Source organism: Saccostrea echinata, unplaced genomic scaffold (genome assembly GCF_033153115.1).
Source record: "Saccostrea echinata isolate AGI-Se365-2 ecotype Australia unplaced genomic scaffold, CSIRO_AGI_Sech_v1 ptg000003l, whole genome shotgun sequence".
Lineage (NCBI taxonomy): Eukaryota > Metazoa > Mollusca > Bivalvia > Ostreida > Ostreidae > Saccostrea > Saccostrea echinata.
Window position 1 is genome coordinate 11729555 of NW_026889752.1, and position 23722 is coordinate 11753276.

The window sequence follows — 23722 nt, forward strand, 5'->3', positions numbered from 1 at the left end:
TTAGAAATTTTTTTTTTTGACTGGGATGGAACCCCCCCCCCCTTGAAAAAATTCCTAGATCCGTGCCTGCCAATCACTTGTAATTTGTTAAGGAGTCATATAAGCGAGGGTACATTGTAAGCGGCTTCCCCACCCCAGGATTAGAGTTGTTTGTTTACTTTTTTGCTTGTCATCCAATTTTTGGTTGGACCCTCCCGCAAAATTCCTTGGTCCACGTATGAAAATGCTTACAGACCGACAATTAACACTTTACGAAAGAATACTCTGGAACAGTAATCTCTAGCTATCAAAAAGGAGATAAATTTAAAACATGGAGAGTGAATTAATGCATAAATCTTTATTGTGTTTGATGTGAAACACATCAAATGATATACATCAAAGAATGTATACATGTAGCTTTGTAATACATCTGTAACAATTCATATAGATTAATAATTGACTATCAATAGTTTTGACACCTGGACAAAGAAACTCAAGATGCAGTTCATAATAAACTTTAGAATTCTGAATAAACAATTTACTATGGCCTATTATTTAACAAAGTGGCTTATTTACTTCAGTATCACAAAAGCATCTTAGCCCAGATCAGCAGATTACATTGTATATACTTTTAAATATAGTTCAAATTATTGACTAAATGGTTTTGTTTCAGTTCAATTATCATAATTTAAATAGGTCATATTGATTATTTTAAGAATACATAAGTTCTAATATTGAAATAACACAATGAACTTAAAATTTATATGCAATTATAGATGTATATAAACCTAATATACGTTTTCTTCTTGATTACAGCAGGAAAAATATCTGGTCACCAAACCAGTACATTTCTATTCATACACTACACATTACATTGGAATAATTTGTAATACATGAATATTACCAGAATATTACTAATAGTACTTTACTCCTAGAACTTTAGAGTGCCTAATGAATTGCATTCAAAACATCTGTATAATTGTTACAAAAAAGTAGCACCATAACAAACATGTATGTGGAATTATGTGAAAATAAAAATCACTCTGCTATTTTGACAGAAAGAATTATTTTACATCTGTAACTCTTCTATATAAGAATTAAACTACCAGTACTTAATTCTTATAATCAAATAGTACTAGTATGTGTCACAAAATTTGTGCATTTCAGCTTTAAATCAAGTATTAGCAATATTCAACACAAGTATCGGTATCATTAAAATCACAACCAAATGCAACACTGAATCTTAAGTGCAATCAATTGCATTTAAAACAATCAAAACAATTAATTCTCCATAAAAGCCAGAAAAATATCAATGCCCTTGTTTTTCAAACAACCTTTCTAACAATTAAAGAGAAAAGAGGATTCCTTCCTTAACCATAAAAATTAGATTCAAAATTCTAAAACATAAAAAAATTTATCATACAACCATGTGGTAATTGTTACATGAAAAATTAATTTTTATGAAAAACCATCAAGTAAAAAAAAAAACCCGATCACAATCAGTTGCTGTGAATTTATCTCTTCCTGAAAGACGAGTATTAATGTTTGAACATAAATGACTTCTACATATACATATATAAAAAGAGCAGCACAGATTTTTATGAATAGCTGTCCAGGAATTTGAAACAGTTACAGAGAATTACGTGTGTAATTTATCTAATCCTCCTCAATGTCCCCCTCCTCGGTCATCACCGTCACCAGCGACCCCACCGCTTTCCCAATCTGTCCCGCGGAATGAAATAAATTTCCTACACTGCTGTTTCCTGTCAATGAGAAATATAAATGCATGTTAGTACACTGAAAAGTTCATGTACAGTTAAACTTCAGCATCTCAAACCCGATATCTCGAATACCATGGATATTTCAAAGTGATTCAGCAGTCCCAACCCCTCACTCTTTAAATATTTTACCCTGGATATCTCGAATCCTCAGATAACTCAAAATTTCTGAGTTCCCCATTGAGTTCAAGATAAATAGATTTGAGTTTATATTTAGGAGAGGGTTTGTCGCCAACTCCGTTGCAAGAGGAATTGTGTGCAAAAGGCCTACACATTATTTTTCAAGCAATGCACCTTTGGCAAGTCTGATATAAATTAAAGCATAGGATCAAATGTGTTGAATTTTCCACAATAAACGGGAAACTTTTATATTACCTTTGTCTTCGGAATATGAAGTGCTGGTGTTAGGAACAATATCACTCAAGTCTCCATTTTCCTCAGACTTTCTCTCTGTAAAACCAATTTTTCAAATAAATTTATAAAATAGCAACAAACATTAGTTTGCAGTATGACACATAAGCATTTATCATAAACAAATGTGTGCATAAATCATTTTTGTTAATCAAAAATTATTGACTGCCTTAATTTGCTCAAAGTGAAAAAATATTTGACTTTGCTCAAAGTGGAAAGAACTTTGACTTAATTTGCTCAAAGTGCAAAATATCTGACATATTACTGTGGTAGTTTTACAATGATTCTCTTTTTATCTGCTGACTGACCTGAATGTCCATTGACTATAGGGGTGGACTCCATGGCAGGGCTGAAGCTTGATTTGGACTGACCCTGGGGGCCAGAACTGGTGGATGAGGGGGTGGTGGGAATGGAAGCGGTCACCGGTAAACTGGTATCTTGGGGCTGAAATTAAAGACGTAATCAATGTATATACAGAAACAATTACTTAATCATAAATGTTTATAACAAGAGGCCCATGGGCCACATCGCTCACCTGAGCACATTGGCTAGGAAAAAGCACAAATCACTTCAGTATTTGAAAAGTTTAAAGGGGAGGGGGCTTGGATTTTGAACTACCTGAGGATGCTTCCATATCGATATAACAAATGGCTTTACTGTTCTTGAGCAGAAGATTTTTAAAGATTTTTTTCCTATATATTCTCTTGTTAAAAATTTGATCCCCAATTGTGGACCCCCCCCCCCCCCCATCATTTGAACAAACTTGAATCTACACTACCTGAGGATGCTTCCATATCAATATGACTAAACATGGCTTTTCTGTTGATGAAAAGATTTTTTTCCTATATATTCCTATGTAAAAATTTGATCCCACATTGTGGCCCCACCCTACCCCTGGGATTTATGATTTGAACAAGCTTGAATCTACACTACCTGAAGATGCTTCCATATCAATATGACAAAACATGGCTTTGCTATTCCTGAGAAGAAGATTTTTCAAGTTTTTTCCCTATATATTCCTATGTAAAACTATGATCCCCCATTGTGGCTCCACCCTACCCCCAGGGGTCATGATTTGAACAAACTTGAATCTACACTACCTGAGGAAGCTTCCATATCAATATGACAAAACATGGCTTGCTGTTCCTGAGAAGAAGATTTTTCAAGTTTTTTTTTCCCTATATATTCTTATGTAAAACTATGATCCCCCATTGTGGCCCCACCCTACCCCCAGGGGTCATGATTTGTAAAAAAAACTTGAATCTACACTACCTGAGGATGCTTCCATATCAGTATGACAAAACATGACTTTGCTGTTCTTGAGAAGAAGATTTTTGAAGTTTTTTCCTATGTATTCCTATGTAAAACTTTGATCCTCAATTGTGGCACCACCCTAACCCTGGGGGTCATGATTTGAACAAAGTTAAATCTACACTATCTGAGAATGCTTCCATATCAATATGACTTAACAAGACTTTGCTGTTCTTGAGAAGAAGATTTTTCAAGTTTTTTTTTTCTGTATATTCCTATGTAAAACTTTGATCGCCCCTTGTGGCCCCACCCTACCCCGAGGGGTCATGATTTGATACAAACTTGAATCTTCACTACCTGAGGATGAATCCACATCAATATGACTAATTGTGACTTTGTTGTTCTTGAGAAGAAGATTTTTCAAGATTTTTTTCTACATATATCTATGTAAAATTTTGATCCCCCATTGTGGCCCCATCCTACCCCTGGGGGTCATGATTTGTACAAAATTTAATCTACACTACCTGAGAATGATTCCATATCAATATGACTAATTATGGCTTTGTTGTTCTTGAGAGAAAGATTTTTTTTCTATAATTTTGATCCCACATTGTGCCCCCCCCCCCCCCCCCCCCGCCAGGGGGTCATGATTTTGTACAAACTTGAATCTACACTACCTGAGGATGCTTCCATATAAATTATGACTAATTGAGGCTTTGTTGTTTTTAAGAAAAACAATTTCAAGATTTTTCCTACATATTTCTATGTAAAACTTAGATCCCCCATTGTGGCCCCACCCTACCCCTGGGGGTCATGATTTGAACAAACTTGAATCTACACTACCTGAGGATGATTCCATATCAATATGACGAATTGTGGCTTTGTTGTTCTTGAGAAGAAGATTTTTAAAGATTTTGTTCTATATATTCCTATATAAAACTTTGATTCCTCATTGTGGCCCCACCCTACCCCCAGGGGTCATGATTTGAACAAATTTGAATCTGCACTACCTGAGGATGATTCCATATCAATATGCCTAATTGTGGCTTTGTTGTTCTTGAGAAAAAGATTTTTAAAGATTTTTTCTATATATTCCTATGTAAAACTTTGATCCCCCCTTATGGTCCCACCCTACCCCTGGGAGTCATGATTTGAACAGACTTGAATCTACACTACCTGAGGATGATTCCATATCAATATGACTAATTGTGGCTTAGTTGTTCTTGAGGAGAAGATTTTTAAAGATTTATTCCTATATATTCCTATGTAAAACTTTGATCCCCCATTGTGGCCCCACCCTACCCCAGGGGGTCATGATTTGAACAAACTTGAATCTACACTATGTAATGAAAGTCTCACATAAGTTTCAACTTTTACAGCCCAGTGGTTCTTGAGAAGAAGATTTTTAAAAGATACCACTAAATTTTCACTAATTCTTAATTATCTCCCCTTGAAAGAGGGTGTGGCCCTTCATTTGAACAAACTTGAATCCCCTTCACCCAAGGATGCTTTGTGGCAAGTTTGGTTGAAATTGGCCCAGTGGTCCTTGAGAAGAAGATGAAAATGTGAAAAGTTTACAACAACAACAACGACGACAACGATGACAGACAATGGACAAATTTTGATCAGAAAAGCTCACTTGAGCCTTTGGCTCAGGTGAGCTAAAAACTACAGTAACTGTACAACTGAGATTGCAACATCCTGTAGAAATTGTTATATATATGCCTAAGTACATCATAATGTACAAGATTTGACTATTGAAAAATGGTTACACATGTCAATTCCTTGAAATTAGTCATGATTAGGGGTGTGCTATACAAGTTCCTCTGATGTGTCTAATCCAGGAATCACACATCAATTTCTTGAAATTAGCTTTACTTGATCTAGTAAATGACTGAGGCTACTGGGAATGGGGTAAAGGTTTATATCTGCTCCAGAAAGTGTCCAGAGTTTCATGGTATTGGAGTGGAATGGAGTAGGGGATGCTCTTAACTTTGTCTGAGACTCTAGGATTGAGAATGTGATGTTCAGGAGAATGCCCTTACCTAGTCAAGTAGGTCTCTCAGCCTCTGAAGCTGGGTAGGGGAAAGGAGCATCCTTATGTAGTCAAAGTCTGAAACTAGGGAATTTAGAGTGGGATGGAGGGGGAGGATGTCATTACCTGGGCTTAGTAAGCATCTAAGTGTCTGAAGCTGGGGGGCATTCTTACTTAGTCAATGTCTGAGGAATGGATGGGGACAGGGATGCCCTTACCTGGTCCAGTAAATGTCTCAACCTCTGAAGCTGGGCCTCCAGTTGCTTGTTGTGGTCCTCGAGTATCCTCATCCTTGACTCCAGTCGACCTTTGTGTTGTCGTAGTAACTTGGCCTCTGCAATCATTTCCTCATCATGGTCCTCCGGTTCCTCCATGGAGTCCAAGAAGCCGTTGCCATTGACAACCCTCATATCATTGGCCTGCCGTAACCGGTCATACTCTGCTTGGAGTGTCCTACAATGATCACAAAATTATACTTTTTTTTGGCAATCGCTTCAGAATGTAGCATTCAATGCAAAATAAATTAATCTTAAATGATAGAATGATAGAATTAATCAAAATCTGAAATAATTACTGCTTACAGTTTGGTTTATTTTATTGTTTAATTGAAGCATCAGCACTGGTAACCTTTCTCAAAAATTTGCAAAAATTCTGACTAATGATACTATTTTTGAAAAGTTCTCTTCTTCATAAATTTAACTGAGATGCAATCAGTTCTTTAATTTTTTTGTTCATTCCTACTTGTTTTCATCCTCCAGATCCCTGATCATGGCCTGGAGTTCTGTCTTCTGCTCGGAGTCCACCGCCATCATGATCTGCATTGGACTCTTCAACTTTAAATATAGAACAGCAGCTTTTTACCCTGAGCCATACATTCACCTATACATGTAATTTCTTCTAATCACAATTTTTTATTAATTAGTTAATAATCTGACTTATTAGACATTTCATATTGTTTTCCCATCTTCGTAATTTTCACTTTGATTCTTTTTCTTCAACTAAAACTTCATATTAGGACTAATAACCCTAGTGGGGCAACTACAGTGTAAATATAATACTGCCAGAAAGCCCACACTGAAAAAAAACAAACTTACTGCTTGGTTTGAGGTATCTCCATTAAGGCTCTGGCAGTACTGGGCTATCAAATGGTGCTCATCATCTCTGAAATAGTGAAAAAAATTTGTAAATACTATAATACTATCCTTGCAACAGAGAAGTTACAAAAGGAACAAATCACTAACATTGATTAAGGACATACAGGCCATGCAATCTCTTTTGGACATGTATGGGGGGGGGGGGGGAGTCAAACAATGAAAGATGATACAACTACTAGGAATGTTAATTTTTCTTTGTCAACATAATATATTAATCACAATATGGTTCACTCTGATGAATTTGAAATTATAAAGTAAATTGTGAGAACCTTTCCAAGTTTAGAAAACCTCTCATAGGCTAGATTTACACGGTAAGTGCAGAATTGATCAAAGAAAACTTACGAGTCTGGGGTGGATGAATTTTGCCTCTGCTCCACTTCTGCCAATCTGAAAGAAGCCATGAAAATACAATTTTAACATGTCATCCCCCTGTCTTCTGAAAACTAAACCAACATAAAACCGAGCAGGAGTTTGCTATAATCAAGGGAAAGATGAACACTTGATGACAAATTCTCTTGTTCCCTATCAATTGGCTAAGTATCAATCTGTCTGCAATTCTGAGGCATTTTATGATTTGTTAACATGCATGCACATTAACTGATGAGGTGCAATTAATTAACACCAACTCATGACATTTTAACAAGATCCCCACGTTCCTCTCTGACAATTACCTAAAATAAATCATTTTTGCACAAATTTAATCAAATCCAAGATAACATGCAAGCACATTCCCAAATTAACAAACACTGAAATGTAAAATTGGGAAATAACACACAACCTCACAAATTGGTATAAAAGACAAAAGATGAAAACTTGCTATTCCACTGGGATTTCAGTTCCAATATAGCCGGACCAAAATCTCAAACTCATCAATCATCTGTTACGTAACCTACAGACTGCAGAAAAACGCAGAGCCTCTATTTCATCTGTTCCTTACCTCCCTGATCTTGGGAGTGAAAAAAAAAATCAATTATGGCAGACACAAATATATGTCTCCCAAAGTGTTCTTAAAAGCACGAATCAGAAATAGACCTGTTTTTCCATTGCCAGACATTGCTTCGTATATTAACTTAATTGTCAGAAATAACGTACTAAAAGGAAGGAGACAATATGCAAGCCATCAAAAAATTCATGTGGGAAAAGGCAGCACTATCCACTCTGAGGAAAGAAATGAAACTTCACAGCAATGTATCAAATTGATTACTGAACTTAACATACAGAATTGTCACAAAATAACAGAAGTGGCCAAATAATATAAAATCAAAAGATTAGGGTGGAAAATAAACTGGTAGTTTAAAATTAATAGAGTTATCATATTGCTAATGTGTCTGTAAAATGTTGAGGCCCATGAACCACAACGCATCTGATAGTCACACAATTTTTTTCAGTACTAGGACACCTTGCTGTCATTGAGAAAAGATTTTATTTAAAAGGGCTTTCTTATAAATATATATTTTTTCTATGAAAAAAAAAAAAACTGTAGATCTTTTCTTATGCTCATTACTAAATATTTCTTTTTACTATCTCCCACTAAAAAAGCCTGTAATTTCCATGTAAAGAAACTACAGTGGTTGAAGAAACTTGAACTCAGTATGACTCCATTTTCATCTCAGGTTCACTGAGGAAACTTGAACTCAGTATGACTCAATTTTTATTTCAGGTACTCTGAAGAAACTCAGTGTGACTCAAATTCAGCTCAGATTAACACAAAAAAAAAATTCAACTCAGTATGACTCATTTTCAGCTCAGGTTCACTGAACAAAGTAACTCAGTATGACTCACCTATTGGCGTAGAGCTCGAGACGGGAATGCATATCATGGGACGAGATACTGTGCTGCGGTGATGGCGAGGGGCTGAAAAAGATAAAATGAATTATGTAGCTGGGAAGGCTATCATTTAAAACATAATGTACATACACTCAACCAATAATCTTGGACAATACAATGCATGGTCTACACAAAAAAGTCTTAAGACAAATTTTTAACCCACATATTCTAAGATTAATAACAAAGCACAATCTAGATGCCCAAAATCCTGCCTCCAGGGCCAAAAAACTTAGATGAGCTCAATTCTGATCTCAGACTGACTCACTTTAACTAAAGGAATAAATAATGGAAAAGTGGGACTGAGATCAAAAGTGAGCTCATCTAAGTTTTATGGCCCCAGAGCCTGATCTTTTACCTGAACTGAATACACAAATCTATATGTTAAATGTCTCCCTCATTTTTGCAAGAGATAAATCTCAAAACAGTGCAACACAAGCATGCACTAAACATTAATCTACAAAAAATGAAGCACAAATACCAAAACTTTTCTCTTTACGTTCCAAGTCCTTAAAATTAAGTCCCACACTTATAAATTAGTCTTCCTTGGTGTTCTATTGCAAAACCCAGAATTCAATTACCAACCTCGCCAAACTTCAGTAGGGATCTGTCAAGATCGATAGGTTTTAAAAGAAGGAAATTTACCTGGCAGAATGGACGGAAACTCATTAAGGTGTTTAATTTGCTTGTTGCTTTCATAATGAATCGAGCTAATTGACATTTAATGTACTTTAGAGGTGTGATCTTAAAAAAAAATTTTTGTTAGAAATGTTTTCTTATGTGAACATTCAACTCTACACTCCAAAATCCTAAAAAAAAAAAAAATTAAAAATTTACATGTATCTCTCCCATCCTTTCGTTTTTCTCCTACAGCAAAATCGACTTATCTTGTACTCAAATATCCAATTTTATTTAATTTTTCTGAATTTTAACTTTACAGAATTAATTAATACACGTAACTTGTCAAAAATCCTTGACCAGCTATTCCAATATAACACCATAATCACTATATACTTAAAAAAATTCAGAAATTTTCTTTGAAATGGCTAAGAAAATATCCTTTTTACCTGCAGAAATCATCCCCAATTCCCATTTTGTCAAAGATAAAATGAAAATTCCCTTCTCTGAACTTCATGACTCATGCACAAAGGTGATGTAAGCTCACAAGCAATCTACATATTACGGGGAAAGCATATTATTGATCTCGTCAATCTCTTACACATCTCGTTTCTTTCTAGCCCGTCAAGTTTCCAGTCATTTTCACAACTTTCCTTTTACGATAAAGCTTTTCCAAGTCAATTTTCAACAACAACACATTGCCAGATAAAATCAAGCAAGCAGAACAAAAAATTTTATAAACGGAAATATTCCCTTGGAAACTCCATTGATTTGTTGGTCAGATCGACAATACTTCTGAATTCCGATGGTGATTTGTAAGAATTTTATCTGCATAAAGCTATGGCTTCTAAGTTATCAACAGTTTTTGAGCTAGCTTGGAAACCCAATAACTCATGCACTTATTTCTAAATATCCTGAACTGCACAAATCAATATTTTGTGCAAAGGGAGAAATAATTCAACAACAATTGATAAATGGTACGTTCATAATTTAACACTGCAGACCCCAGTGGTAAAATTCAAATCAGACCTTTAACCCTGAAGTATGACCTTGACTTCATTTGAAGCCTTGACCTTTACATTCTCTGTAACTTTTTAAAGAATATTTGTCAATTAGACAATAATTTATTCTGCAAAGATTGAAAAACATATTAAACACTGATCTAAGATTTTGGGGTATGACACAAAAAAAAATCATGTACCATTTAGTTTCTTAAATTCAAGTTTATATTCTCATCACTCAACTTAAACGGCAATTACAGCAGTTTAATGCATCATTTTCTACACCACTGCAAGCATCAGGTATTGATTGTTACCACCAGAAAAATCCATATTCCATGTACAAAGTGGAAGATGGAAGGCTTTAATCATGAAACTTTGGAATTTAATTAGCCTCCCAGGGTCTATGATGACGAGGTGTAAGAAGGCATTAATCACAGTCTGGGTTATAACAAAATGTCAGTGTATTGGCTTAATTAAATTTTCCAGCTCCATTTCTTTATAAAGCCTGAGTTTCTACAAGCACTCAGCAGGACATTTAATTAAGGGGTGATCTATGTGATTTGTATGTTAATTCTGGCAATATCACAACTGAAATATTCAATTTTCATTCCTACCACAAGGAATCAACTTTAATTTTTGTTCTTCATTATAGAAATTAATTGCAAAATTTTCTCTCCCCCCCCCCCCCCCCCCCAATCCATCTATATGTGTGTTGTATTCACATTCATATTCTTTGAGTATTTGGAAAAAAATTTAACATATCCCTTTAATACATCAAAAAACCAACATATTGTTGCATTTGGTAATATTCAAACAAATATTCAGAGAGAGAGAGAGAGAGAGAGAGAGAGAGAGAGAGAGAGAGAATGCTAAAGAGAGAAATGTAATAGCTCTAAAAATCAATAACTTTAAAACTGACAATGCCTGACATGGTTACTCTTGCTATGAATATACTCCTGCACAAGTTATCTCCCTCAAAGACACAACAATGTAAAGGCTAGCTAACACATAAAGCTCTCCCATCCCCCCATACTGCTTGGGGCAGTGAATCAATCCTCACCTGTCTAACACATCCCCCTCTAAGACAGTCTGGACTGGCAGGAACCCTAATCGTGGATGTTTCTTGAAGTATCGTTTGGACTTGAATTTATTTTTCAGCACTTTGGTGAAATCACGAACATCTTCTCCTGAGGTTGTCTAATAAAAATATTAAACAATTCCATGATTTGCTTAATACAGTTAAGATATTTTTCTCCTTTAATTCAACAACTGATGTATTATGAAAGTACAGGTATGAAACCTTTGTTTAAATTTTTGAAATTCATACTGAATACAAGATTATCAATTAGAAATAGCTTTGCCCATGACCCCCCCCCCCCCCCCCCCACCTCCAAGAAAAACACTTCCTAAAAATTTCAAGTCCTCAGCAATAAGAACAGAAAGCAACTATATTCCTTGCTGATATAAATGACATGCAAAAATTCTACCTTTCAAATTAATGTGCTGCTAATTTCTAGGGAATAAAATTCACATGATATACAAATGATTCATAGAAAACTTACAGCAGTGCAGTATTCTTGCATTGGATGGGCAAGTTTGTGGTTCTTGGCCTTCCTCCCCGAGAAAAAACAGTTTTGGCAAATATCAAAATTAAAGCACCTTAGACATCGATATCTGAAAGAGAACAGAAAAACATATCAACAGCTCTATCCAGTATTGTTAAATAAAGAGTTATTTCCCTTCTAATGCTAACAAACTGATCATGATCAAATTATTCTATTTTTTTTTATTTTTTACTTGCAGAATTATCCAGTTATTGATAATACACATTTTATTTTTATCTCTCAATTTCTTATCTTTCAATTAAAAACTACTCTTCATCTTATTTTCTTTTATATGATTCACATATTTATATAGCTAAGTCCTTCCAAGAGCAAATATGCCATGTCTTACCTAAATCCTACAATTGGGTATTCTTTACAGATATTGCACTTTGCTTGGTGTTTGGCGGTTTCTGCGGCAGCCAGACGGTGCAGCACGGGTAGCCACACCAGGGACTGTGGCTCTAGCTTCAGCCACTCCAGGAAATGATTCACCTGAATTTCTGGTCGACCGTGAGCCTGAAATACAAAGTTTTTTACATGTAGCTCCATAACTTAACATGGATGAACTCTAAATGAAATATTCCAATGATTGGTATAATAAGGTGGTGCAGATGAAAATCTGGCTATAACTAAATGGCACTTGTAACAATTAGTATGCACATTAATGAAATCATAAGTTATCTCCATGACTGCAAAGACTGAGTGAAATAAATAATTTATTTTCATATTACAATAGGATTCCTGCCATCAGCCATTGAGTCCCCCCCTCCCTCTTACACTTTTTCATACCATTTCAAAACAGCTCCTGACACTGGGTTCAATGTTGCTGCCTCCAAAGGAAGCCACCTCCCCTAATTGTCGTGGGACCTGCATACAATCGTGTAGGAGTAGGCCCAGCCGACGTTTGTCTGAGAAACCATTAACGTCCGCGATCAGACGGAATAAAACTGAAATAAAATGTAATCATTTCTTACTCCATTTTACCAATGTATGTTCAGAGAAGTGTTCCATACAATTACATCAATTAAGTAATGTTCAATATTGCATCATCATGTTAAAAATTTAAAACAAAAGTAGATGTACAGAGGTTAATGTACGATACATAACTTACACTTATATTTATCATCCAGCTGTCCATTGCATAATAGTAATATTCCTACTTTGAATGATAAGACTCTAACTTTTCCACTTCTGGCACTAAAAGGAAAAATTAACGACAATTAATTGAGTTTAAGGATGTAAATTGCACTATATGAATACATGTACTCGTATCTTCAAAAAATATGACACTTCTATATCTATATATTAATTCTTAAATGAATAAAAAGCCTTCCATTAAAAGCAAACAATAATAATCAAATCAAAATCGATAATCATAATCAAATCAAAAAAATTGTCAATATAATTTCAAAGGAAATTATATATTCTATATATTGCAACCATATACTTACATGTCATAAACATTTAGTATCCAGTTAAGCACTAAATCCACACAGAGTGAAATATTAACAAGTTTTTGATGTTTCTGTTCGATTCGTTCATACATAGTTCTTAGACACCGGATCATATCTATAACATCTATAACGTTATCATTACGTCCCCTGAGATTGTGTTGATCGAAAGACTCTGTGGCAAGGCTCATAGCTACCAAGTCCACTGTTAAAAGGAAAGAAGAAGAAAAAAAATCAAAGTTAAAAACTTGTTTACAAAGAGATATTCTTGAAACTGTATCGTTCAATTTCTTCCTTACACAAAATGCTTTTCAAAATGATTTGCATGTCACTGATACTTTTACAGTAAAGTTCCAGACAGAAAATTTGGACAGAAAAGTAGAATGAAATTATGATTACTATAAATCCTTTGAATACTGTTTGAAAATAGTATGGAGTTAATATCAAATATACCTGAACTTGGTTATCTGGAATACCATGGATATGAAATGATTTTGAAGTCCCAAGGACTATTTTACCCTCAATATCCTAAACCTCAGATATCTCGAAGTTTTTACTCAGTCCCATTGAGTTCGAGATACTAATTGAGGTTTGACTGTATTTCTAAATCAACAGACATAGTTCTTTTTTCTCAACCCCCACTACTGAGTTCAAGATAACGAGGTCTGACTATATTTCATTTGAAATGGAAGATTAACTTACGTCGGAGTTTTTTCTGAAGCATTCTTAGCTTCATGGCAGTTCTGTAGGCAGCGAATCGAACATTGTTTAAGTCCGCTGTTAAAAAAAATAGAACATCATTCTTACGAGTAACTATGCCACAATTAGGGAAATACTGAATTTGATGGTAAACATCTGAGAAAAATATAATCTTTAAATGCATTAAAATCTTGAATCTTTTAAAAATTTACCCTTGAATGACAGCATTTTACTGGTTGTGTTATAAATATTTCCACCAAAATAGGAAATTTAAAAAAAATGTTTGCAGATGCGTGTTTTTTTTTATATTAGCTAGGGCATGCATTTAAAACACTAGAAATATGTCCACAGGACATGGATGCCAAGGAGACTGTATATTAGTAATGCAACATGAAAATCTGTATTAGTGTATGAAGTTTGATGAGAATATTTTGAACAGTTTCTTAAAAATTGAAATCTAAAAAATTGGATATAGATGATAAATTCTCTACAAATTATGAATAAGTGCATAAGCTTACAAAAAAAATATCTTAAATGGTTTCTTTAAAACTAAACAAAATTCAAATTAAAGGAAATTGAGGTCAAGGTCACAGGAAAGTGCCAAGTCAAAAGTTTTTGATACAGTTGAATAGCTCTCACTAATACGTATCAGCATAATAAGTTTGATAAATATATCTTGAATGGTTTCTTTAAAAATGAGCTAAACACTAATTAAGAAAAGTGAGGTCAAAGAAAGGTAAAAAAAAAAAATGTTGATGCAGTTGAATTGCTTACATCAGTATGTTTTAGCATATGAAGTTTGATAAAAATATCTTGAATGGTTTCTTTAAAACTGAGGTAAACACTAATTTACGAAAAACTGAGGTCAAAGTCAAAGGAAAGGTCAAGGTCAAAAAATGTTGATGCAGTTGAATAGCTTATATCAGTATGTATCAGCTTATGAAGTTTGATTACACCATCTTGAATGGTTTCTTTAAAACTGAGGTAAACACTAATTTAAGAAAAAGTGAGGTCTAGGTCAAAAAATGTTGATGCAGTTGAATAGCTCTCATCAATATCTATCAGCATAGGAAGTTTGATAAAAAATATCTGGAATAGTTTTTTTTTTGAAACTGAGCTTTGAACTGAGCTTTGAACTGAGCTAAACGCAGAGCAGGACGGAAGGACAGACAGAAGGATAGAAGGATAGAAGGACGGAGGATGGACATGACAAACTCTATATGCCCCGGCCATTTTCATGGTGGGGCATAAAAATAGCTGTAGTTTAAGGAAGCTTATCTTACCTAAGCTGTCCATAAGGTCTGTCATCACAGGGTGGTCCCAGTGGGTGGTAGCTGTATTGTGGCTGTAACACAAAAAGTTTGAAATTCATTTAAAAGAAACATAAAAATCATAGGCTTTAACAATTTAAAGGTACATTATCCAATGCAATGCCCATTTTAAAATGCTTTAAGTGTCTACATCACAACATCAATAATACAAGCATTTATCTGATCACAGCTACTGTATAATTGAAATCAAGTTGTTGATAACTTCAGATAAAAGCAAATAATCAATGCTATTCAACATTTAAGCTTTTGCTCAGAGCTGTCAACAAAACTTACAGGCATCAGATTTTAAATGTGGCTTATACATCATTTATAGTTTATGTTCGTGATGTTGACTATGAAAGCATTGATTTTTGAAAAAGCAGTCATAAAATTTTTGAAAAATATATGAAAATTTAATTCTCATTCTAAGACTTTTAAAATGGTTCGATCTGCATGAACAGAGGTAAATTAGTACACGTTTATATGGCAGAAAATAAAAATACACCTAAACACTAAACAATATACATAATTTTGTTGAAATTTCTGCAGAGAATATTTACCAAAACCAAAACCAAAAAAAAAACACAACCCCCCCCCCCCCCCTCAAAAAAAAAACCAATGTGTGAGGGGAAAATGCAATGTAATGTAATTATTGTAATACTTACTTAATGTAGTAAGGCACTTTATTCCCTGACACAGCTCGTTCCCATGGGTGTCCCACTGAGGCTGAAATAAACAATTAACATTAAATTAAACATGATCTAAATAATTAACAATATAGGTAAATAATTGACTATCACACTATATATTCATTAGGCTGTTTAATTGTGGTTTAACTAATTTCACCAGGGGCCCTGTTCCTGCATTAATCAATACATTGTCAATTCATCTGTACAGTACCTCAAGGCACACTGTTTATTCACCTAATGCAGGACACTCACTTTGGGACCAAGCATTTTGTATACTAACGTATATAGCTAGAGCCCCTTCACAATGTCAAGATTTAGAGCTACGATTCATCACAAATTAAAAAATCACAGCAATTTGGGGTTCATTCCGGAGGTGGTCATAGGATAAATATCTTCCTTATTCCGTTAAATTGTAGCAAATCGCCAAATGCAGTGATTATTTAAGAATGTTCAAATGTCGTGTAGAAAAATGGCAAGGTTAATATGGCAAATAATGGCAATTTTTAGCTTTTACTCATTTGTGGGTAATCATAGAATAAATTGTAGAAGTGCGACAGGGCTGTACAACCATAATCAAACAAATATGACATTTGGAAGCTGTAGATCAGACTTTGCATCTGATTATAAAGCACATATTAATACATCCTTCATGCTTTCTGAGGTCTTGTCATTTTAGCTACTTCATTTTTATTTGCATAAGCTTGGGATATAGTCAAAAAGATGGTGAAGAATTTCATAAAGTTTATATACATTTTATTGTGGACTTTATTAAACAACTAATCACAGACATGGATTGAAAATTTCCACTGTATGCTGTTAAAGATGGACATAGTTGTAAACAATGGGCCCTTCTATTGCCATTGACACCTTACATACAACCCATTACACCTGCCTGAAAGACACACTCCTCAGGATAAGGACCCTGTATATGCACATTAAAACGAGCAATATATTCTGAATTAACCTCCAATCAACCCAAATATGTGCTTCAGACCGAGATTCCATTTGTGGGGACCCCTAACTGCTAAAAAAAGTAATTTAGGGACCTTTGTCAATATTGACTTACATGTACGGATTATCTTGATTTAACAATCCTCTTAGAGGCCTATGTTTAGCTGTATCAGCAATACATTCACAAGACTGGGTTATCTCGACCAAAAACTGCTGTTTAAGTATATGGTTTGGTAATCTTACACAAAAATGTATATATCTACCAGCTAAGCAATTTTTAAAGTGTGTAGCATAGGATTTTCCAATCTGTTTTAATATATATACCAATTCCAGCCCTAATTATTAAGATTTATAAAGAAATCCCCATGTTCACATAGTTTGAACATTAACAAAAAAATCTAGAAAACATTTTTTCTCTACAAATGTATAAAATAGAATACATTTAAGTCAATTAATTAAGACTATAATTCAATTAATATATAGAAATACCTTGTAATGCATTCATGATCAAAAACCAAAATAACAAATCCTCACAAGTAATGATTTACAGTCCTATTAAATCACCAAATATACATTAAATAAGTTCAACGAACTCCAAAATCGCAATAAATGTGTTGCCCGTTATACCTGAGCCTACACTTGTTGCTTTGTTTTCCATATTAGGTTTAATTTGATTGCCCTGTGATCCCCGTAGAATCCACACCTCGTTTTCCGCCTGATCGACCTGCATGTTTATAATTGTATATTCTCTGCCTGTATCTAACTTACACCGCGGACATCACAGCTGATGGAACACTTGGAAATTGACGAGTACAAGTTTCCTCCTTGTACATTTCACCTGGAGTTCTGTTATCGTAACCTAAAAACTTTCCTGACATAAAGCTATCTTTGTAAAAAGGTCTTTCACACAAGTTTGTCCTAGTTTTATGAACAGAATTCTTTCCAACATGCCAGTAGCTTTCAATTAAAATTAAAGTCTAGACTTTCAACATAGACTGGATTTTGGGCCAAACCTGTCCCTACTGCCTCATAAAAATCACCTGTGAACACCCAAACTAACCGATACACCTGTCTCGTTACCTTATTTTACCTGGGTATTACATGGAGGGTTCACAAACTCGTCATTAACAATTTCCCTGGTGTATATTACTTGCAGAGCCCAAGGATAGATTGATTAAAGTTGATTAACATGGTGTAGATTATCGAAGGCTAAACTTCCAATTTTACACATGAGATGAAATAAATCTTATCTCCTTTGAAGGATTTCTTATCAAACTTAAACATCTACCTTTGAAGGCAGGTTCACGAATCTGATTTCCATTCAAACAGGATAATCAAGTTCTAGTTTAAAGATTTAGATCTGCTTGAAATCTTTTTTAAATTACAATGAACATTTTATCATTATTGTCTTGCAAATAAGGATAAAATTGCAGAAATAAGGAGTGTATAAATTTACTGTTTTTAAAACACAATTTAATCCTTTGATACAGTTATCAATCAAGACTGTCCAAATTTAGTACGTCAACTTTTACTCCTATAATCAAACAAAGACGTACAGATTTTACGGAGTCTACATTTCAAGTGTGCAGTCAAATGCCCCAAAAGAGTCCGCAAAATGTCTTAATCAAAGACTGACAAAGCCATATGCTATAAATTATATCTCACAGAATTCAGATCAAATATGGCCGTTTGAAACATTATTATTAAAAACATGCTGAACCTTAACATTTTAAGGTGAAAGAAATATGTTGATGTTAGGTGGCAGAGCTCTTCTGTTATTTGGTGTCCTTCACTTAATATTTCCAAGTAAATCGCCAGTAGGTTATTCATGTGTTGGCATATTAGAATTTGATCTTGGAAATCTCCATGTATCATACATGTATCATATAAAATTCATTCAGAGCCATCATGGAATCACCAATATGAAGTCACTAATCTTTTAAAATTTTTGAAATCATATTGGGAAATTCATAAGCAATAAATTGTGATTTAATAGGCAAGCTGTCCAGAAACAATGTGCCTTTAATCTTCCATCTTAAAAAAATACCCGGTAAAAAGAGAGCTGATTATACCAATAATTTTGGAGGGCATACCTTTGAGAGCACAAAATTTTCTTTTTATAATTGTATTTTTCAGCCATACCATCTTTGACAGATAACTATATAGACATGATTTACCATTCAACATAACCTACCAGACAGGAAGTGTTGGGATTCTGGACCAAACTCTCGCGAAATCTCAGTGAGATCTCGTAGTCTGTCCTCCGACTGAATCTGCAACTCCTTAAACCTGAAATATATATTCAGAGTTTGTATATCAAATGGAGGTCGATATATCTTTTTTTTTCTTGGTAACATTTTTATCATGGATAAAATTAATTAAATTTTAAAAATTGTCCACTACGTCTTGAACCGATCATAAACAGCAAAACAAATTCTTGCAGTTTCCAAGCACAAGCATATAAATTAAGTAAAACTGCATAAAATACAAAAATATTTAAAAGCACATTTTTCATGAATTTAATAATAAAATTTCTGACCCGCAGAAATATTTTTTGGCAAAGTGCATGTGTTTTTCAAAACTAAAATGGAGCTGTACCTTGTATTATATTCTTCGAGTTTGTGTACATTGGTGTGGGACAGTACAACGTGTAATGCCTGCAGCTGATTGGCTTGTTCATTGACGTAATCAGCATCCTTCTGTAAAGGTTCAAGGTTCATCTGGAAGCTCTGCCAAAGAGAATGTATCCATTAGTTGATAAATGGAAACAAAATATTCCAACATAATACTATATAGTTCAAAGCAAAGTATATTTCATAGCTGGTAAAATATAGTACTTTTCCTGCACAACATTGTATGACACCTATTTTAACACTGCAGATATCCCACTAATACAGAGCAAGTCCACTGACACATGTGTTACATTGTTCTGAAAGTAATACATTGTTTGTGGGTAAAAATTTTTCACAAACCTGTTTTGAAAGACAGACATAAAACCACATATAACAATGATTTCTCATTCATAAATATTCAACATAATAAGCATGCACAAGGAGAAAGTTAATATTACTCCTTTTTAAGTGTGTTAAGGTGTTTCCTGAACTTGAAAAAAATGAAAAAAAAAATGCAAGATGTTACCAACCATCGATATTGACACACTGATGCAGGTACACATAAATACAAAAAGAAAAGTAACATCTGTACTACATTTACATTTTGTACAGCAAAATAGTGACCTCTGCACACAAGCTGATTAAAGACTTGTAAGAGTTACCTACCTTTGTGTGGTGGATTTCTTGTTGTAGTCTATCTCTGGGTATATCGGCCACTGGCAGCCATTTAGCCTTGGCCTGTTCCGCTTGGACCAAATGTTCCTCCATCTTGTCCAGGCCACTTTCTAGCATGCTCATCAACTAGAATTTCAAATGATAATCAATATTAACCCACTTATGACACATATACATATACAATTCTGAATAATTGATTTAAGATTTTTAGCCTACATGTACTTGTAACGTAAAAAACCAAATGTTACGAGCTTACCTCCGTAGCATGTTCTATTCTGCTCTGCCACTCGTGACATCCCTGGTTCAGTTCCGTCCACTTCCTGTTTAGGAGGCGGACCTGTCGACGGATTTTAATGATAAGATGCTGTGCTTCTGGAGTTATCTCCCCCTGTGCCAGTGCTTCTACAAATAATTCTCATCAGTTAGTGCACAACACATCAAACTTTAAAAAAAAAACCAACTTATTTCAGTACTTTAATTCAAATTAAGATTATCTACCTGATAAAAAATTTAGAGGATCTTATAGATTAAAAGTGTAGCAAGGATTCATGCACATTTGTTTTGAAAGTCAGACATTATCATATTTCATTGTACTTGATCCCCTTCTTGTTTGTAATTTTATTTATACTACTACATTTATACTACGTTGTGTCATTTAATAAATGACATTATTCATCTCATAAACATATTCAATGCATCAAATAAAACAAACTAATTAAAATATATGTTAGAGGGTGATGAAATCAACTGTCTCCAAATTGTATCTTATTCACTATAAAGTTCTATACAGTTGAACTTGGATATCTCGCACACCAATATCTCGAATACCAGGGATATGTCAAAGTGATTTGGCTGCAGTCTCATTCAATTTTTTCTTTATGTTTTTAGCTTTGTTATCTCGAATCCTCAGATCTTGAAGATTAATCCTGGTTCCGTAGTTCAAGATAACAAGGTTTGACTGTATGTGGAATTTCTGTTGTTCATGCCAAATACCAGAATATGTTTCAAAAGTACAAAAAAAAAAAGTTAAAACACGTAATCAATATTAATACCCTCTAAAACTGTTATTAGCAATTATTTTCCTGTTGTTCCTGACAAGAACTAATAAACACATCAACATAGTCTATTTCCTTGAATTCTGTGCACTTTTGTTTCTATGTACTTTAATGCTATTCCCTTATTACTCAAATGAACAACGATGATTAAGCACAGCAAGACATAATATGGTAACTCTAGTCTCGTAAATTTTCTAAATTTTTTTTTTTTTGACTCTAATTAAGAAGAGAATGAAACAAAAATTTGCTACTGCTGTGATTTCTTACATGCGAAAAAATAATTCCTCTAGTTGGATATTACATAACTGAAATAAAAATATCCCCTATACAGTTTAGCATTACCTGTAATTTTAAAGATTAAATTTACTCTACAGCTGCATCTATAAAACTTTAGATTTTCTACAAGGAAGTTTTTCACAAAGAAATATTTTTGAAGTATTCATGCATGATTATTCATGTAACAGCAAAAAGGTGCACTCCATGACATGGCATATTACCACGGCAATAACCTTGACCCCTACCAGTTTTATGGTAATAACCTTGACCCCTAACCAGTTTCATGGCAATAACCTCGACCCCTACCATTTTCATGGAAATAACCTTGACCCCTATAATTTTCATGGAAATAACCTTGACCCCTACAATTTTCATGGTAATAACCTTGACCCCTACCATTTTCATGGCTGTCCACACTGTCCTGGCTGAGTCTTCTCTCTAGACCCTCCTCCCTGAGGTAGAATCGCCCCGCTTCCAAACTCTGCTCAACGATCGGTCGCTTAGTGTCAAGGCTCACAAGCAACCTCTAGAAAATTCAAAAATAAGGATACGGTCTATATGGCACTTACGCAGTCAAACTTTTTGTCTCTTTTCAGTTTAAATTAGAAGCAATTGTTAAGTTTATACAGAATCAGAGCAAAAATAATTTTTAAAGACTTAGATATTACTAGATAAATTAAAACAATAGCAAACTAAACTGTCTATATTTTCAGCTTTAATCTGATACCTTAAACAGCACAACTGACTGTAAAAGCAGAAATATTTGTTGGGGATTTAATTTCGTTGTTGATTAGCAACGAAATTAAATCCCACACGAAATTTTTATATGACTATGAATTGAATAGTGTTATTTTTAAAACAACGAAATTTCATGCCAACGAAACCTTTACAGATGACAAATCAACCAAATTTTATCCCCACGAAAATTTGTGCTTCTACAGTAATTTCAGTTTGAAATCAGAATCATAAAGGCTGCTAGCTTACCTGATTGTCCAAGTTTTGCCTCTGGAGGGCCCCTGAATCCCCTCCTAGAGGCCTCTGGCCCAGTAATTCCTGCTGCTTCTCCAACACCCATCCAATCAGCTCTTGCAATGTATTCACCAAGTGCAGCCATTGGTCAGCATTGCTTTCAAGACGCCCCCTTTGGGTGAAAAATATTATTTATGTTTAATCTTTGCAACTCGGAAGCTAAATCTTACGTGCATTGAAAACCTGATGCTTTTTCCTTCAATGACAACAAAGCAGTTAGTAGTTCTTATCCTACATTTTTGTGTGCATACCCATACCGAAATAAGTTATAACTAAGTTATAACTTTTCTGTAACTTTTTTGTACCTCAAGAAAAAGTTACATTTTAGTTATAACTTTTCTGTACCTAAAATGGACTTAGCCATTTTTAGATGTAACTAAAATATAACTTTTCTGGACTTTGTCATTTTACTGTATAACTTTTTTGTACCTTTTTGAACTTAGCCATTTTCTGGTGTAACTAAAAGATAACTTTTCTGGACTTTGTCATTTTACTGTATAACTTTTTTGTACCTTTTTGGACTTAGCCATTTTCAGATGTAACTAAAACATAACTTTTCAGGACTTTGTCATTTTTCTGTGTAACTTTTTTGTACCTAATTTGGACTTAGTCATTTTGCAGAATGGCTACTTAGTTAAACTGAATTTTTTTTTTTTTTTTTTTTTTTTTTTTTACCATACACCTAAATTAAATTTTTTTATATAACTGTTGAAATTTAATCATATAAAATATTAAATAAGCATAATTATATTAGTATAGTAATACAGTTTTACATACCTGTAATATCTACAGAGGATTATATGAATAAAAAGGTGGGGATGATTAAGGGCTACATAAAGGTACCACTGTTTATATGCAGAATTTTCTTTATCTAAAAATTATTCATATAATGAATTGCATTATATACTGCTATTACTTACGCAGACATTTATTTTTCTGTTTTGTTGTGAGTTGAGATTTTTTTTTTTAAAGAAAAAGGGGGGCTTCTTAGACATCTTTACTACCAATGTTTTACTCATCCATTGCAGTCCACAGCCACATCCACTGCTAAGTTCAACAGAAGAGATGTGAAGTTGAGACTTGTAGTAAATTACATCTGAAGTTGGGAATAAATCTCTCTCTAAATCTGAGTCTCTCTCTCTCATTAATAAATATTGTTGTTTAATTAATATTTGTCTTGTAAGTACTAGTTTCATCTAAAGTTGGGAATAATCTCTCTCTCTCTCTTTCTCTCTCTCAGAAAATACGTATTATATAGATTTCATGTTTTGTAAATTATATGCATGTACATCTTAAGGTGGAATAATTTCCCTAATTCTG

General features: G+C 34.0%; 1 protein-coding gene across 7 annotated transcripts in view; it reads right to left on the reverse strand.

Moving 5' to 3' along the window:
- Nucleotides 1-321: 321 nt before the first annotated feature.
- LOC133178579 (dystrophin-like) overlaps nt 322-23722 on the reverse strand; it is a 136265-nt gene continuing 112864 nt past the window's right edge. For 6 of the 7 annotated variants that reach the window (XM_061313294.1, XM_061313292.1, XM_061313291.1 and 3 more), the window contains 23 exons: nt 22358-22514; nt 21770-21899; nt 20299-20444; nt 20034-20168; nt 19354-19484; nt 18950-19044; nt 15781-15841; nt 15089-15150; nt 13809-13883; nt 13107-13311; nt 12767-12852; nt 12445-12602; nt 12005-12171; nt 11614-11725; nt 11112-11248; nt 8391-8462; nt 6951-6995; nt 6549-6615; nt 6196-6287; nt 5673-5907; nt 2477-2612; nt 2133-2207; nt 322-1742 (listed from right to left, as the gene is read on the reverse strand). In XM_061313294.1, coding sequence (XP_061169278.1) covers nt 1636-1742; nt 2133-2207; nt 2477-2612; nt 5673-5907; nt 6196-6287; nt 6549-6615; nt 6951-6995; nt 8391-8462; nt 11112-11248; nt 11614-11725; nt 12005-12171; nt 12445-12602; nt 12767-12852; nt 13107-13311; nt 13809-13883; nt 15089-15150; nt 15781-15841; nt 18950-19044; nt 19354-19484; nt 20034-20168; nt 20299-20444; nt 21770-21899; nt 22358-22514 — 2686 coding nt within the window. In that variant the 3' untranslated portion in view covers nt 322-1635. Of the gene's footprint in view, nt 1743-2132; nt 2208-2476; nt 2613-5464; nt 5487-5672; nt 5908-6195; nt 6288-6548; nt 6616-6950; nt 6996-8390; nt 8463-11111; nt 11249-11613; nt 11726-12004; nt 12172-12444; nt 12603-12766; nt 12853-13106; nt 13312-13808; nt 13884-15088; nt 15151-15780; nt 15842-18949; nt 19045-19353; nt 19485-20033; nt 20169-20298; nt 20445-21769; nt 21900-22357; nt 22515-23722 lie in introns of those variants that run through there. The other variant, XM_061313295.1, reaches the window with a different exon arrangement.